The sequence below is a fragment of the Oncorhynchus kisutch genome, linkage group LG8, assembly GCF_002021735.2.
Source record: "Oncorhynchus kisutch isolate 150728-3 linkage group LG8, Okis_V2, whole genome shotgun sequence".
In the NCBI taxonomy this organism is placed as follows: Eukaryota; Metazoa; Chordata; class Actinopteri; order Salmoniformes; family Salmonidae; genus Oncorhynchus; species Oncorhynchus kisutch.
This window is the reverse complement of record NC_034181.2, coordinates 62,787,953-62,802,119: the sequence shown is the minus strand read 5'-3', so window position 1 is coordinate 62,802,119 and position 14,167 is coordinate 62,787,953. Positions and strand designations below refer to the sequence as shown.

General features: G+C 44.1%; 1 protein-coding gene across 1 annotated transcript in view; it reads right to left on the bottom strand.

The window, feature by feature from the left end:
• Positions 1 to 962: 962 nt before the first annotated feature.
• Positions 963 to 14,167, bottom strand: part of LOC109895007 (protein FAM189A1-like) — a 124,174-nt gene continuing 110,969 nt past the window's right edge. Inside the window, exons 6-12 of the mRNA XM_031830813.1 lie at positions 13,698 to 13,858; positions 8,311 to 8,452; positions 3,853 to 3,931; positions 2,992 to 3,684; positions 2,725 to 2,796; positions 2,163 to 2,482; positions 963 to 2,017 (exon numbers count right to left, since the gene is read on the bottom strand). Coding sequence (XP_031686673.1) covers positions 1,802 to 2,017; positions 2,163 to 2,482; positions 2,725 to 2,796; positions 2,992 to 3,684; positions 3,853 to 3,931; positions 8,311 to 8,452; positions 13,698 to 13,858 — 1,683 coding nt within the window. The 3' untranslated portion in view covers positions 963 to 1,801. The remainder of the gene's footprint in view (positions 2,018 to 2,162; positions 2,483 to 2,724; positions 2,797 to 2,991; positions 3,685 to 3,852; positions 3,932 to 8,310; positions 8,453 to 13,697; positions 13,859 to 14,167) is intronic.

Genomic DNA, 14,167 nt, shown 5'->3' with positions numbered 1-14,167 from the left:
AGCGTTCTGAACAAATTAAGGGAATTGTTCACAAACATTGGCACATTCTAAAATCCGATGATAGTCTCGGTAATGTGTTTTCGGACCTTCCCTTGGTCGTATTCTCGCGGGGCAGAAATCTCAGAGACCAATTGGTACACTCTGATTTACCACCCCAAGATATTCCTGAACAAGTCTATTTGAGCCCCTACTGGATGGAAATTAGAAATGTAATGGCTGTGCTCAGTGCAATGGCACTTATAAATGTAGATCCTTCAAACACCCACAAACAGGGAAATCGATCCCAATCAAAGGTGCATCGTAGCACCACTAGGTGCTTACCAGTTGGCATCGAACATGTCTCCCTCCCTAGGAGAGGGGATGACATTGATAATTTCTTGTTAAAGCGAGAGGCTGCCAGGATTTTTAACTTAAAGGCCCTTGTTCCCTTCGGTCTCAACGTAGACTTTGATCTGAAGCCATTCTTGTGATTATTGTGACTTTGCCATTTTAATTGTTTGTAAGCTTGTGTAGTCAAATGAATTTATGATCGTATGCTATCCATTTGTTGTTTGTATGCAGTTCTTTGTATGCCATTTTAATATTTGATAATTAACCAATGACGTTAGGCCACTCACCTGTGTCTTTTGACACTACATAAACGAGTCATCCTGCAGTGTTTGTGATTATACCCTGATGAAGACAGCTTGGCTGTCGAAACGTTGGTAATTACATTTTTGCATCCGAGCTCCTAGAGTGTGCAGCTCTCTTTTATTTTCAAGCATATGGAAACAGTAGCAGGGAAATGAAACCAAAGCAGGGACTGCTGTCATACCTTGTCCATAGAATGCTGACATGGTAAGGAAACCAATATGTCATTTTGTCATTTGAGTCAACTATCCCTTTAAACTTCAATTGATTTATTCAGTACATGAAAACTTAAGTGCAAAAGTCATTTTATGTACACTACGTCATCACGCGCAGCATTTTAACCGCTAATAAGTCAGTTTGATGGAGACACCTCTGTTGGGGAAATTTGCATATTGTTTCTATGCAGATTTTTGAATATTCACCTGAAAATCTGTCGCGAATTGGATGGCAACCTAGCTCATTCAGAATAGTTTGTCAAACCACAAGTTCTTGACTTTTCGAAAGTTACAATGAACAAGGTTTTCAAAATATTACACAATTTGTGTGATTTGTACATACAGTATTTTCATAATGTTTTTTTTTACTATTCAGTTGCGCCATGCATCTTCTGTAAGCATGGCTTCTGTGTCTCTCGCGCCTCCTAGAAATGTATGTAATGTTCAAATGACATACCATTGTTGAAAGGAGGTCGACTACAACATAGAAAGTCATATTTTATTGTAACACTGATAAGAACTGTAACACATTGAGGTAAGTTAAATAATCCACTTTTGTAACGTTCTCTGTCCTGCAGTGGCACACAGTATTCAGCCAATCAAAATCCACAAAGTCTGCTGGAGCTAGTACCATCCCAAAACTGTCCAGTTCACAGTTTTAATACAAAGTCGTTTTTCTTTCCTTTTCATAAAGTAGAGCACTAGTTTTTCATCATGACGTCTCCATTTAGTTGGCTTACAAGTGTGTTTACAGGGTTGAGACTGTTAAAAAGTCCCCTGAGGGAGAAGAGAACATTCTGCTGTTTTTGATATGAGAGAGAGAGAGAGAGAGAGAACAGAAGCCAATCCACTCCAGACATGACCTACTGAGTTTGTTTCTGCTAAAGTCTTGGCACAGTCAAGGGGCACTATGAGATAGAAATAGAGGTTGAGTCCTTGGTGGGGAGGGAGGGCAGTCAAAGGATGGTCTCTCTACACAAAAGGCTTTGAGTGCGTTCAGAGGGTGAGGGAGAGGAGTCCAGGGGAGCAGGGGGGTTGGGAGGCCCTGGTGCTGTAGGTGGACGGCGCAGGGATGAGGAAGGGGAACTCAAGGCCCCACAGCTTTGTAGGTGCAAGTCTTCATGGGCACGCTTCCTTGGGCTGCCGATGATGCGTTGTGATTGTGTCATCACCTGTGCAAAGTAACAGACACAAACAAATCCATCAATATCACTGACCAACAGTTTAGACCAGAATGGTCCAACAATGGTTTCATTAAGTTATCAGACCAGCTTATTTTGTATATGCATTCATACTCATGCCCATCAATAGGGGTACCTGATCTATGACATTGGCACTGAATATAGCTTCCTCCATGTGTCTCTCGTCAGACTTGATGACATACTTGATGCTGTTGACCACCTGCTGGACCTCTGGAGGTAGACTGCAGCTGGAGTGCTCCAGGAATTTGGCCACCAGGATTTTGGTGTCTTTATACGTCTTGAGGTCAGCCAGAGAGTGTGGGCGCTCGTTGGAGACCGTGTGCAGGGCTCGCGGTTTGAGGCGGATGTCCACTTTCCTCCCCTCCTTCTGCTTCCTACCACTGCGGGTGCTGACTTTGGCAGCGGCGTGGGGAGGAGCTGCCACCTCTGTGGACTCTGAACACACCAAAGACACAAACATACAACAACATCCAATCAGGCGGGACTCAACATATTCAACACATTTGCACATTCTGTAGGTGAACGCTATTTTCTCCTACGAGTCGCTGGTCTAAATGGGTGCTTTCGCCAGGGGTATGTGTAGACTGCCAGGTTAGGTGGGGAGTGATCTGGTGGGGAGATGTGAAAGGCGTACATAGTGGAGAGGTGGTAAAAGGCTCTGGTGGGGTGGGCGTTACCTTGCTCTGGTGAAGTCTGTGGAGAATCTTCAGGAGGAGGGTTGCTTGCAGAGGGGCTGCCACAGCTGTCACCTGCAGAGGGAGATGTTAGCCTTATGGTGAACAAGTACTTATGCTAAAGTATATTATTTGCATTTCACCAAATTAAGTGATGCTAGCTGCCAATGTGGTCTGATTAACCCGGTTCATCTCAACAGTAATGACAGGATCTTCCCTAAACAACACATGGGGAACAATGTCGTGCCGACACAGGAACAACTCACGTACTTCCAGATATGGAGGTACAGGAGATGGGGTCGCTGGTGGAGCGTACGATGCGAGCCAGCTTGCGATACCTCCTGCCAGACCGGAGCATGCGGGGTCGCTCTGCGGGCGCTGAGGTAGAAGGGGGCTGCGAGGCCGGGGAGGAGGAAGAGGAGGATGGGGACCACACACTGAAGCACAGCCGGGAGCCACGGGGCCGGGCAGGGGGGGACAGGGAGGGGCAGGCAGGGAGGCTCTGGGCTGCTGAGGCTGCCTCTACGGAGGCTGTGGCTGCAGAGGGGGAGGCAGAGGGTAGGGAGGGAGGAGTAGGAGGGACAGGAAGAATCAGCTGCTTCCTACTGGCTCGTTCTTTGAGGTTTGCGTGTAGCTTTGCTCCTCCCTTGGGCTCCTCGTGCTCCAGTGTGTTGACGGTCTCTATGGACCAGTCTGGAGAGCAGGGTATGGAGTCCTGGGTGTGGGAGGACTCGCTGTAGCCAGTGTCGTCGAGCCGGGCCGGGCCGCCGTGGCGGTGGGAGAAGCGGGCACTGAGCTCTAGACTGATACAGCTGCCATCAGTGGGGGCGGTGTGCAGCGTGCCATAGGGAGAGGAATCAGAGCCCTGCACCTCCAGGGAACAGAGATCCTCTGAGGAGCAACTGTGGTCTGGAATTTCTGCCACCTCCTCTGATACCATTAGAGAGGCACTGTCCCCCGAGGCTGGGACAAGACACAGGAGAGCACAAGCATCAGCTGCACCAAATTACAGTACAGGCATAGATATCAAACATGGCTCACCCCTATGGGTGAGATACACCAGCCTGTTCACACACACAGTCAAAGTGGTGTGCGGGGTGGCTGTAGTGATAGTGATTAAGCCTTCCTTACCCTGAGTACTGAGACCAGCTGTGGTGTTTCTCTCACAGAGGCTGGACTCAGTGGCCTGCTGATCAATGCTGGTAGTGACCTGCAGAGGGGAGCACATGGACAGACAGACAGACAGACAGACAGACAGACAGACAGACAGACAGACAGACAGACAGACAGACAGACAGACAGACAGACAGACAGACAGACAGACAGACAGACAGACAGACAGACAGACAGACAGACAGACAGACAGACAGACAGACAGACAGACAGACAGACAGACAGACAGACAGACAGACAGACAGACAGACAGACAGACAGACAGACAGACAGACAGACAGACAGACAGACAGACAGACAGACAGACAGACAGACAGACAGACAGACAGACAGACAGACAGACAGACAGACAGACAGACAGACAGACAGACAGACAGACAGACAGACAGACAGACAGACAGACAGACAGACAGACAGACAGACAGACAGACAGACAGACAGACAGACAGACAGACAGACAGACAGACAGACAGACAGACAGACAGACAGACAGACAGACAGACAGACAGACAGACAGACAGACAGACAGACAGACAGACAGACAGACAGACAGACAGACAGACAGACAGACAGACAGACAGACAGACAGACAGACAGACAGACAGACAGACAGACAGACAGACAGACAGACAGACAGACAGACAGACAGACAGACAGACAGACAGACAGACAGACAGACAGACAGACAGACAGACAGACAGACAGACAGACAGACAGACAGACAGACAGACAGACAGACAGACAGACAGACAGACAGACAGACAGACAGACAGACAGACAGACAGACAGACAGACAGACAGACAGACAGACAGACAGACAGACAGACAGACAGACAGACAGACAGACAGACAGACAGACAGACAGACAGACAGACAGACATGATTCGTTTTTACAGTTGACAAAGGAGACACACATTTCCAAAGGGATAGTGAGTGAGGGAACCAAAAAATTCTGCCATTAGTGAAACCCTTGTTAAAGATGAGGAACAGGTGGGCGAGGCAGAGAATCCTTTTGGAGAACATCTGTCAGAGGCCGCTGCTTCTTCCCGACACATCTGGCAACCATGTGCTCAGTACCACACTCTGGCCAGTAGAGAGCTCTCCAAGCACACCCACTCTACATCAGGAATTCCATTGGGATTTTAGAGGTGGTGAACTGTCACCACAGCATAATGTGGTTTTCTTAGGTAATTGTATGCTTATGACGTTATGTGTAATGTGTGCTTTCTTTCTCATCTCATCATGATGAGTATTTCTAAATCATAGCAGTGAATATGAAAAAGGATAATCAGGGTCTTAGAAGAATGTAATTCCGTGTAGTGTCTTTAGTACCATTTAATATAAAGTATGTTCCAATACAATACCTCAGTCTTACCGTTCATAAGCTGCAGTCACCTGTACAAACTGATCATTTCGGGTCTATACCTCTATTCTAGTCAACCTGAGCCTGAGCGACGAGTGTCTATTCAAGGGGAATCTAGATCCTCCTATTGCAGCTGCTCCCCAATGAGGAATACATCTAACAGTAGCCAGTCCCCTGAGGTGCTTTCCCTGCATCAACACTTCAAAGGCATGTACTTCAGGTAAGAACTCTATATTGATTTGACCTCATTCACAGAATCTTTGTTGGAAGATCATTTTCAGGAGATCTGTGCGGAGAACTCTAAAAGACGAGGGGAAGCCTTTTGGTATTACATTAGAGCAAATAATATATCTTGTTCTAAAATGTTGGTGCACAATGTCCCCTAGAATATCAAAGGGACACAAAAGGCACTCTTTTTGTGGAACGACGCAGCTTTGTTACAGATTGGATTCCTATGTCTTTGTGTGGTTTCCCTTCACTGTCATGTAAGAGACAAGAGATCTTGTCTGTCTTAGGAGAGCCACAAAGCACCACTCAGCTCTGAACAGATAACTGTGCCAATGATTGAATGTCATTTTTTGTTAAGCTTGCATTCAATTGCCACTCCCTGTTGCACACAACAAGCTTCCATTCCCCCTGTCACAAGGCTGATTTAAGATGAAATCGTCAACCCTGTTACAGTCAACCCTGTTACTTTATTTGGCACTTAATAGGCAATTACTATAGTATTTTTTTTAAATTTAACCTCAAGAGATGGGAAAACATGTTTTTTATGAAGTTGAACATGTGCTCTTTATGTCAATATTAAAATGGGATGATTTTTTTTAACCAAGTTTGACACCCAATTGGTGGAACGACCCAGCTGCATTCAACAGGAAACCAACTATATTCCTTGAAGAAGTGACCTCTCACATTTTCTTCAGCGATAGTACCTCCATGATTGAGTTCATAGGACAAACACCAAACTGAAATCTATACCTGCTCTGAAGTTCTACCAGACTAGACGTGTCTTCTGTATCTCATCTAAATTAGACTTTTCCCATCACACCTATAGTGCATTCGGAAAGTATAACTTTTTCCACATTTTGATAGGTTACAGCCTTATCCTAAAATGTATTAAATCAATTGTTTTCCAATCTACACACAATACCCCATAATGACAAAGTGAAAGCAGGTTTTTAGAAATGTTTGCACATTTACAGTATAAAAAAAAGATACCTAATTTTCACAAGTATTCAGACCCTTTGCTATGAGACTCGAAATTGATCTCAGGTGTATCCTGTTTCCACTGATCATCCTTGAGATGTTTCTACAACTTGACTGGAGTCCACCTGTGGTAAATTCAACTGGACATGATTTGGAATGACACACACCTATCTATATAAGGTCCAACAGTTGACAGTGCATGTCAGAGCAAAAACCAAGCCATGAGGTCGAAGGAGATGTCTGTAGAGCTCCGAGACAGGATTGTGTCGAGGCACAGATCTGGGGAAGTGTACCAAAAAATGTCTGCAGCATTGAAGGTCCCCAAGAACACAGTGGCCTCCATCATTCTTAAATGGAAGAAGTTTGGAACCACCAAGACTCTTCTTAGAGCTGGCCACCCGTCCAAACTGAGCAATCGGGGGAGAGGGGGCTTGGTCAGGGAGGTGACCAAGAACCCGATGGTCACTCTGACAGAGCTCCAGAGTTCCTCTGTGGAGATGGCGGAACCTTCCAGAGGACAATCTCTGCAGGACTCCACCAATCAGGCCTTTATGGAAGTGGCTAGATGGAAGCCATTCCTCAGTAAAAGGCACATGACAGCCCGCTTGGAGTTTGACAAAAGGCACCTAAAGGACTCTCAGACCATGAAAAATGAGATTCTCTGGTCTGATGAAACCAAGATTGAACTCTTTCACCTGAATGCCAAGCGTGACATCTGGAGGAAACCTGGCACCATCCCTACGATGAAGTATGGTGCTGGCAGCATAATACTGTGTCGATGTTTTTCAGCGGCAGGGACTGGGAGACTAGTCAGGATCAAGGGAAAGATGAACGGAGCAAAGTACAGCGAGATCCTTGATGAAAACCTGCCCCAGAGCACTCAGGATCTCAGACTGGGGTAAGGTAAACCTTCCAACAGGACAACGATCCTAAGCACACAACCAAGACAACGCAGGATTGGCTTCGGGACAAGTCTCTGAATGTACTTGAGGGGCCCAGCTAGAGCCCGGTTTTGAACCTGATTGAACATTCCTGCAAAGACCTGAAAATAGCTGTGCAGCGACGCTCCCCATCCAACCTGACAGAACTTGAGAATATCTGCAGAGAATAATGAGAGAAACTCCCCAAATACAGGTGTGCCAAGCTTGTAGTGTCATACCTAAGAAGACTCGAGGCTGTAATCGCTGCCAAAGGTGCTTCAACAAAGTACTGAGTAAAGGGTCTGAATACTTATGTAAATGTGATATCTGAAGAAAAAAAACTGGTTTTGCTTTGTTATTATGGGGTATTGTGTGTAGATTCCATTTTAGAATAAGGCTGTAACGTAACAAAATGTGGAAAAAGTCAAGGGGTCTGAATAGTTTCTGAATGCACTGTATGTGTGTGCTTCTGTCTTAGGGGAGGCCTTATGAGGTCAGCAGTGAATTGGGTCATCTGCATAAGGAAATGTTACACGTCTTTATTATGTCTCCTTTATTAGAGCCTGTGGCAGCGATTTACACAGAGAGAGAGAGAGAGAGAGGAGCATAAAATCCTCTCACCTCACTAATCCTCAACCCAAATAGAAACTACAACTTCAACTGAGTCTCTAACACAGCTAGCTTCTCTCTGTGTACTTCTCCTTCTCTCTTTGTGATCTCACACAACAACTTCTTCTGAAACCAAAATGCCTCTCTTAGCACTCTCCTTTGTAGTTGTGTTCTTACAATGTGCATGTAAACAGGGATGTATTCAACAGTGAGAGGGGTTCTAAACTACTCTGACTGTGAATAGACAATGTGTAATGTTAGAAAGAGGCTGGCTAGTACACTGGTTTTGTATGAGGGAAGGATGGTAGTGATACTCACCTGACTGGCAGGGGTCTGCCCCATCCCCACCACAGACTCGTATGACGGGGGCAACTCAGAGGGGTAGAGTGTCCCAGGGCTGTTGATGGGCACTCCATAGATGGCACTGAACGGGGAGTGTGGAAAGTCCAGATGTAGACTTCTGAATGTGAGAAACATTAGGGAGGAAAGGTGTGAGGAGAGAAATACAAATATCCTCTTCTTCCTCAATCCAGCAACACTTCATTTTAGAGTAAACAAACACATTCAATTGGTTGAGAGACACATTGTTTTTCATGTGGTGTTAATTAAAAATATCTCACCCATGCAAGAGCCGAGCCATCTTGTCTAATTAAAACCCATTCTCCTGTGAAGTGGCAGAGTATAAAATACAACCTGAGTGTCTGAATCAATCATCCAGCGCATGATGATGTCATGACATGTTTCTGCCCTCAGCTAGGGGACTCTATAAAGGCTTCCTCTGCATGTTTCTATTTACAGCCTAATTGACAAGAACACATGGCATCTAGCCAAGCAGCTGGATCAGCATGCTGTCAAATATGTGGAAATGGAACTGATTCTCTTATACCAATTGGAAGGAGATCAATGGCACATTTGCACAAGACCATGGATGTTACCTGTGCTCCTTAACAAAGCACGACAACATTCTGATCGTCCATACTAAGCATTGTGAGTGGCTTGGCCCAAGGGCTCCACAGAATACATATTTAGGATCAAACTTGCTCTAGCCACTTGCAAGATACCTATTTTAATAAAACATATGTGTTTAGTTTCAGCTCTGTCGTCAATCACTAAAATAGAATATGATTCTTGGCGAGGACAAAACCAAATAATCAAACTAGGGAGTTGTATCAAACCTAGCCTCGTCGTGAACCAGGCTTCCCTAAAACAGGAAACCTGGGGAAGTTCCATGGCAAAAATCAGCTAAAGAGGGGTGCGAACCAGGTGTAAATCACAGTGCTAAACACGCCTACACGGGAGCCCGGGCGAGATTAATCGAATCCCCTCAGTGCGTGAAGACAAAAAAAAATCAATAAAACAAACACTGGTGACAAAACATTTCAGAACGTTTGCGGCACATTGGTTTTTACAGCATTTCTCTGTTGTTTTGAGATTAAATGAAGCTGCAGCAAGAAGGGAGAAATGGTCAACAATGATGGCCAGTTCAATATTTCTTATTATGACGTTTCTGGAGTGATATTTGGGTGTGCAGGGTTGCATGAGCCCCGGGACAAGAAGTAGCTAGTCAAAATGAGGTTCATTTTGAGAAAAGTCAGTTAACCTTGTAAGCTACCTAGGTATAACTAGCTACAAGCTAGTTCAATTTCTCTCAGGATTATAAAGGCAACAAAATGTTAATAAAAACAGCATATTATTGACCTAAAGGTTAGCTGTGTTAGCCCAGTATTTAGCTTATTCAGGGTCAGTGATACATAAACTCAACTCTGGACCTAGAAGCCAGTTCCACGGCTTTCACTGTTTTCATTGTTCCCCTTTAATCAGGGACTAATTTAGACCTGGGACACCAGGAGGATGCAAATAATTATCAGGTTTGAAGAGACAACCAGCAGACACCGGACCTCATAGGGTAAGAGTTGAATACGCCTGGTCTATCTACTATGGGAACAACAACAACCTCGTTCTGGATGAGACAGCCAGATCGAGGCAAAAAGGTAACAATATCTGGATTAACTATCTAATGTTAGCTAAATTTAGTCATGAATAAATTGGCTAAATGTTTTTAAATGAATAATTCTGTGAACTGTCTAAAGCAAGTTTTAAATTGACACAATACCTGTTAGCAAAGGTGTCCGCTAGAGGTGATGTGCACAAGCTTGCAGGGATTTGTAGTCTTGAATGATCTCTACATTGATGCTAATTAGCATGTTAAAATCTAAGAATAAATAGAGCCAAATATATTGAGTTTTATATGTTTATCAAAAAACGTCACGCCAGGATAAGCCTACACGACACACAGCCCTTATTTTAATTGTTTCTAAAATCAATGGCGGAAAAATTATTGGAACATTTTCCATGTTTGACCGCTAGGTTTTATGGGTATTATGACACCTCCACTGTGGGGCTCTATTTGAGTGTCCCGGATGTACGTTTACTATGTTACGTCTAGTCTATGAGACCAGCCTGCAGCACTGGTATATGGTTGGATTCAGATAGCTGATATACTGAGACAGCGTGACAATCAAATAAAACAGATTGGAGATCTTACAACTAGACAGGCAAAAAAGACATGTTCATTTGAGAAAACAACACAGAAACACAGACATTTTAGAGACAGAACCCCTTCCCCTCTTTAATGCAGGATTGTGATTCATCAACATTGACACTAGTCCATTTTGAATAATATTTTAACAATTAAAACAAGTTTAAACGCTTCATCAAAAACAAAATGTCCAAATAATCTAACTCGTATGTAAAGATTAGACATCGTAGTCGAAACAACAATAGAAAATTGAGTGGTAATAACACGTAGGCTATTACTAAAGCATCATTTCAGGTGAACAAAAAACTCCATACCAGCGGTGACTAACCTTGCTCCACTGCTCCCTGATCTACTGGGTGAGCAGACTTCTGTTCCAGCCCAGGAATAGCACACTTGATTATCAACTCATTAGGTTTGATAAGTTGAATCAGGTGTGTTATTTCTGGGCTGAAACAGAACCCTTCACACCAAGCAGATCCCCAGGAGTGTTGGCCTTCTCCAATTCTAATAGGTTTATACATTGTGTGTGATGGTCAACTGTTTTTGTATACAACATGTGCTAACATAGGTAGGCCTACACATATAACCCAGGGCATATACAGTTGAAGTTGGAAGTTTACATACACCTTAGCCAAATACATTTCAACTTAGTTTCACAATTCCTGACATTTAATCCTAGTAAAAATTCTCTGTATTAGGTCAGTTAGGATCACCACTTTATTTTAAGAATGTGAAATGTCAGAAAAAATTGTAGAGAGAATGATTTATTTCAGCTTTAATTTCTTTCATCACATTACCAGTGGGTCAGAAGTTTACATACACTCAGTTAGTATTTGGTAGCATTGCCTTTAAATGGTTTAATTTGGGTCAAACGTTTTGGGTAGCCTTCCACAAGCTTCCCACAAGTTGGGTGAATTTTGGCCCATTCCTCCTGACAGAGCTGGTGTAAATGAGTCAGGTTTGTAAGGCCTCCTTGCTCGCACACGCTTTTTCAGTTCTGCCCACAAATGTTCTATAGGATTGAGGTCAGGGCTTTGTGATGGCCACTCCAATACCTTGACTTTGTTGTCCTTAAGACATTTTGCCACAACTTTGGAAGTATGCTTGGGGTCATTGTCCATTTGGAAGACTCATTTGCGACCAAGCATTAACTTCCTGACTGATGTCTTGAGATGTTGCCTCAATATATCCACATAATTTCCCTACCTCATGATGCCATCTATTTTGTGAAAGTGCACCAGTCCCTCCTGCAGCAAAGCACCCGCACAACATGATGCTTCCACCCCTGTGCGTCATGGTTGGGATGGTGTTCTTCGGCTTGCAAGCCTCCTCCTTTTTCCTCCAAACATAAATATGGACATTATGGCCAAACAGTTCTATTTTTGTTTCATCAGACCAGAGGACATTTCTCAAAAAAATACAATCTTTGTCCCCATGTGCAGTTGCAAACCGTAGTCTGGCTTTTTTTTGGCAGTTTTGGAGCAGTGGCTTCTTCCTTGCTGAGTGGCATTTCAGGTTATGTCGATATAGGACTCGTTTTACTATGGATATAGATACTTTTGTACCTGTTTCCTCCAGCATCATCGGAAGGTCCTTTGCTGTTGTCCTGGGATTGATTTGCACTTTTCGCACCAAAGTACGTTCATCTCTAGGAGACAGAACGTGTTTCCTTCCTGAGCGGTATGACGGGTGCGTGGTCCCATGGTGTTTATACTTGCATACTATTGTTTGTACAGATGAAGGTGGTACCTTCTGGCGTTTGGAAATTGCTCCCAAGGATGAACCAGACTTGTGGAGGTCTACCATTTTTTTTCTGAGGTCTTGGCTGATTTATTTAGATTTTCCCATGATGTCAAGCAAAGAGGCACTGAGTCTGAAGGTAGGCCTTGAAATACATCCACAGGTAAACCTCCAATTAACTCAAATTATGTCAAATGATGTCAATTAGCCTATCAGAAGCTTCTAAAGCCATGACATAATTTTCTGGAATTTTCCAAGCTGTTTAAAAGCACAGTCAACTTAGTGTATGTAAACTTCTGACCCACTGAAATTGTGATACAGGGAATTATAAGTCTGCAAACAATTGTCGGAAAAATTACTTGTCATGCGCACAGTAGATGTCCTAACCGACTTGTTAACAAGAAATTTGTGGAGTGGTTGAAAAACTAGTTTTAATGACTCCAACCTAAGTGAATGTAAACTTCTGACTTCAACTGTAGCTACCTATGTTAGCACATGTTGTATACAAAACCACTGCTGGTATACACAGTTACTGTGTGAGAAGGTGTTAATGTTAGTCATTGTTATGTAAATGTGGGCTGAAAAGTACCAGTGGCCTGGCTTTGGCCCCAAGTGAGAGCAGGTCCACCGAAGTCATGGCCCAGATACGGGTGCCGGCCCATGTAAATGGAAACAAAAAAGTCTGAGCCTTTTAGGTAAAACATCCTATATGGAAACGCGCCATTAGTCTCTTCCTAGGCTGTTATCAACTAATGCATTTGGAAACTGTTTTTAAATTTACAATGATTACATCAAGATACTGTAGTTATGGATATGCCATATGGACAAATGGAGACGAGGTAAAAAAGTGTGTTTGTCGAAAGAGCAGTTTAGAACGTGTTGTGACGTTTGACTCAACCAGCGTAATCCACTTTCAATTCCAACAAATATAAATCGCAGACTGTCGGCCTCACCTGATCATTTGAAACTAGCAAACGCAACAACTCTACAAAATGTGTCCTACAAAAATGGAAAACAGTGGCACACAACTCCCCCCCCCCCCCCCTCTACGGGTGTGTGGGGAAGGGGTCTTTAAATGTGACAGCCAATCAAAATCTTGCAGAACTATTCAAACCATTTTTGCAAGGTATTTTGGAGGTATGGCAACGCAAGACTATATCAAACCCAATGTGACAGGTGCCAAAGGAGATGCTACAGCCAGTCATTCAAACAGGCATGTTGCTATGTTGGTCAGCCAACACTCAGTCTGGTGGTAGGTTGTTAGGAGGTCAGAGTGTTGTGCTGCAGCCAGTACATCTATCACCGAAGTGCAGGTGTTGTGTTGCTTTGCTGTAGTACCTCAGTTCGCCCATCACCGAGGTCAAGGTATTGTATTGTGGTATGTTGTGTTTGTTCTGTTGTGTTGTGTGATGTTTTTTTGCGATACCTCTGTCCGTCCATCACCGGGGTGCAGGTGTACTCTGGGGGGTAGTAGGGTGGTGGAGGGATGGGTGGGATGAACTCGTCAAAGTCAAGGTTCTGGTGCAGGATGGTGCCGTGGGGGGTCATGCAGTCAGCGCTCAGGGCTCGTGCTCTGTGTGGCATGAACTGAAACAGACAGACAGACCGAGACATAAACCCAACTTTTATTTCAGAGATAGGAAACCGCCGTCTATTTGTCTCATTCTGAAAGCTTTATACTGGGACCATTGAATGTTTCAATTTCAACAACATTCTGTAGAGAAAAGGCATCCAGAATAAGGTTATCTAGCAGACACAATGATGTTTATTTTTGGAGACTTGGATAAAGGAACTATGCGGTAGCATGCGTCGTTATCGGTGGCAAAGTCGTTAATGGCCGGGCTAATAAAGACAGACACAATGGAGCAGTGGATGGAAAAAAACGCTGGCTAGATT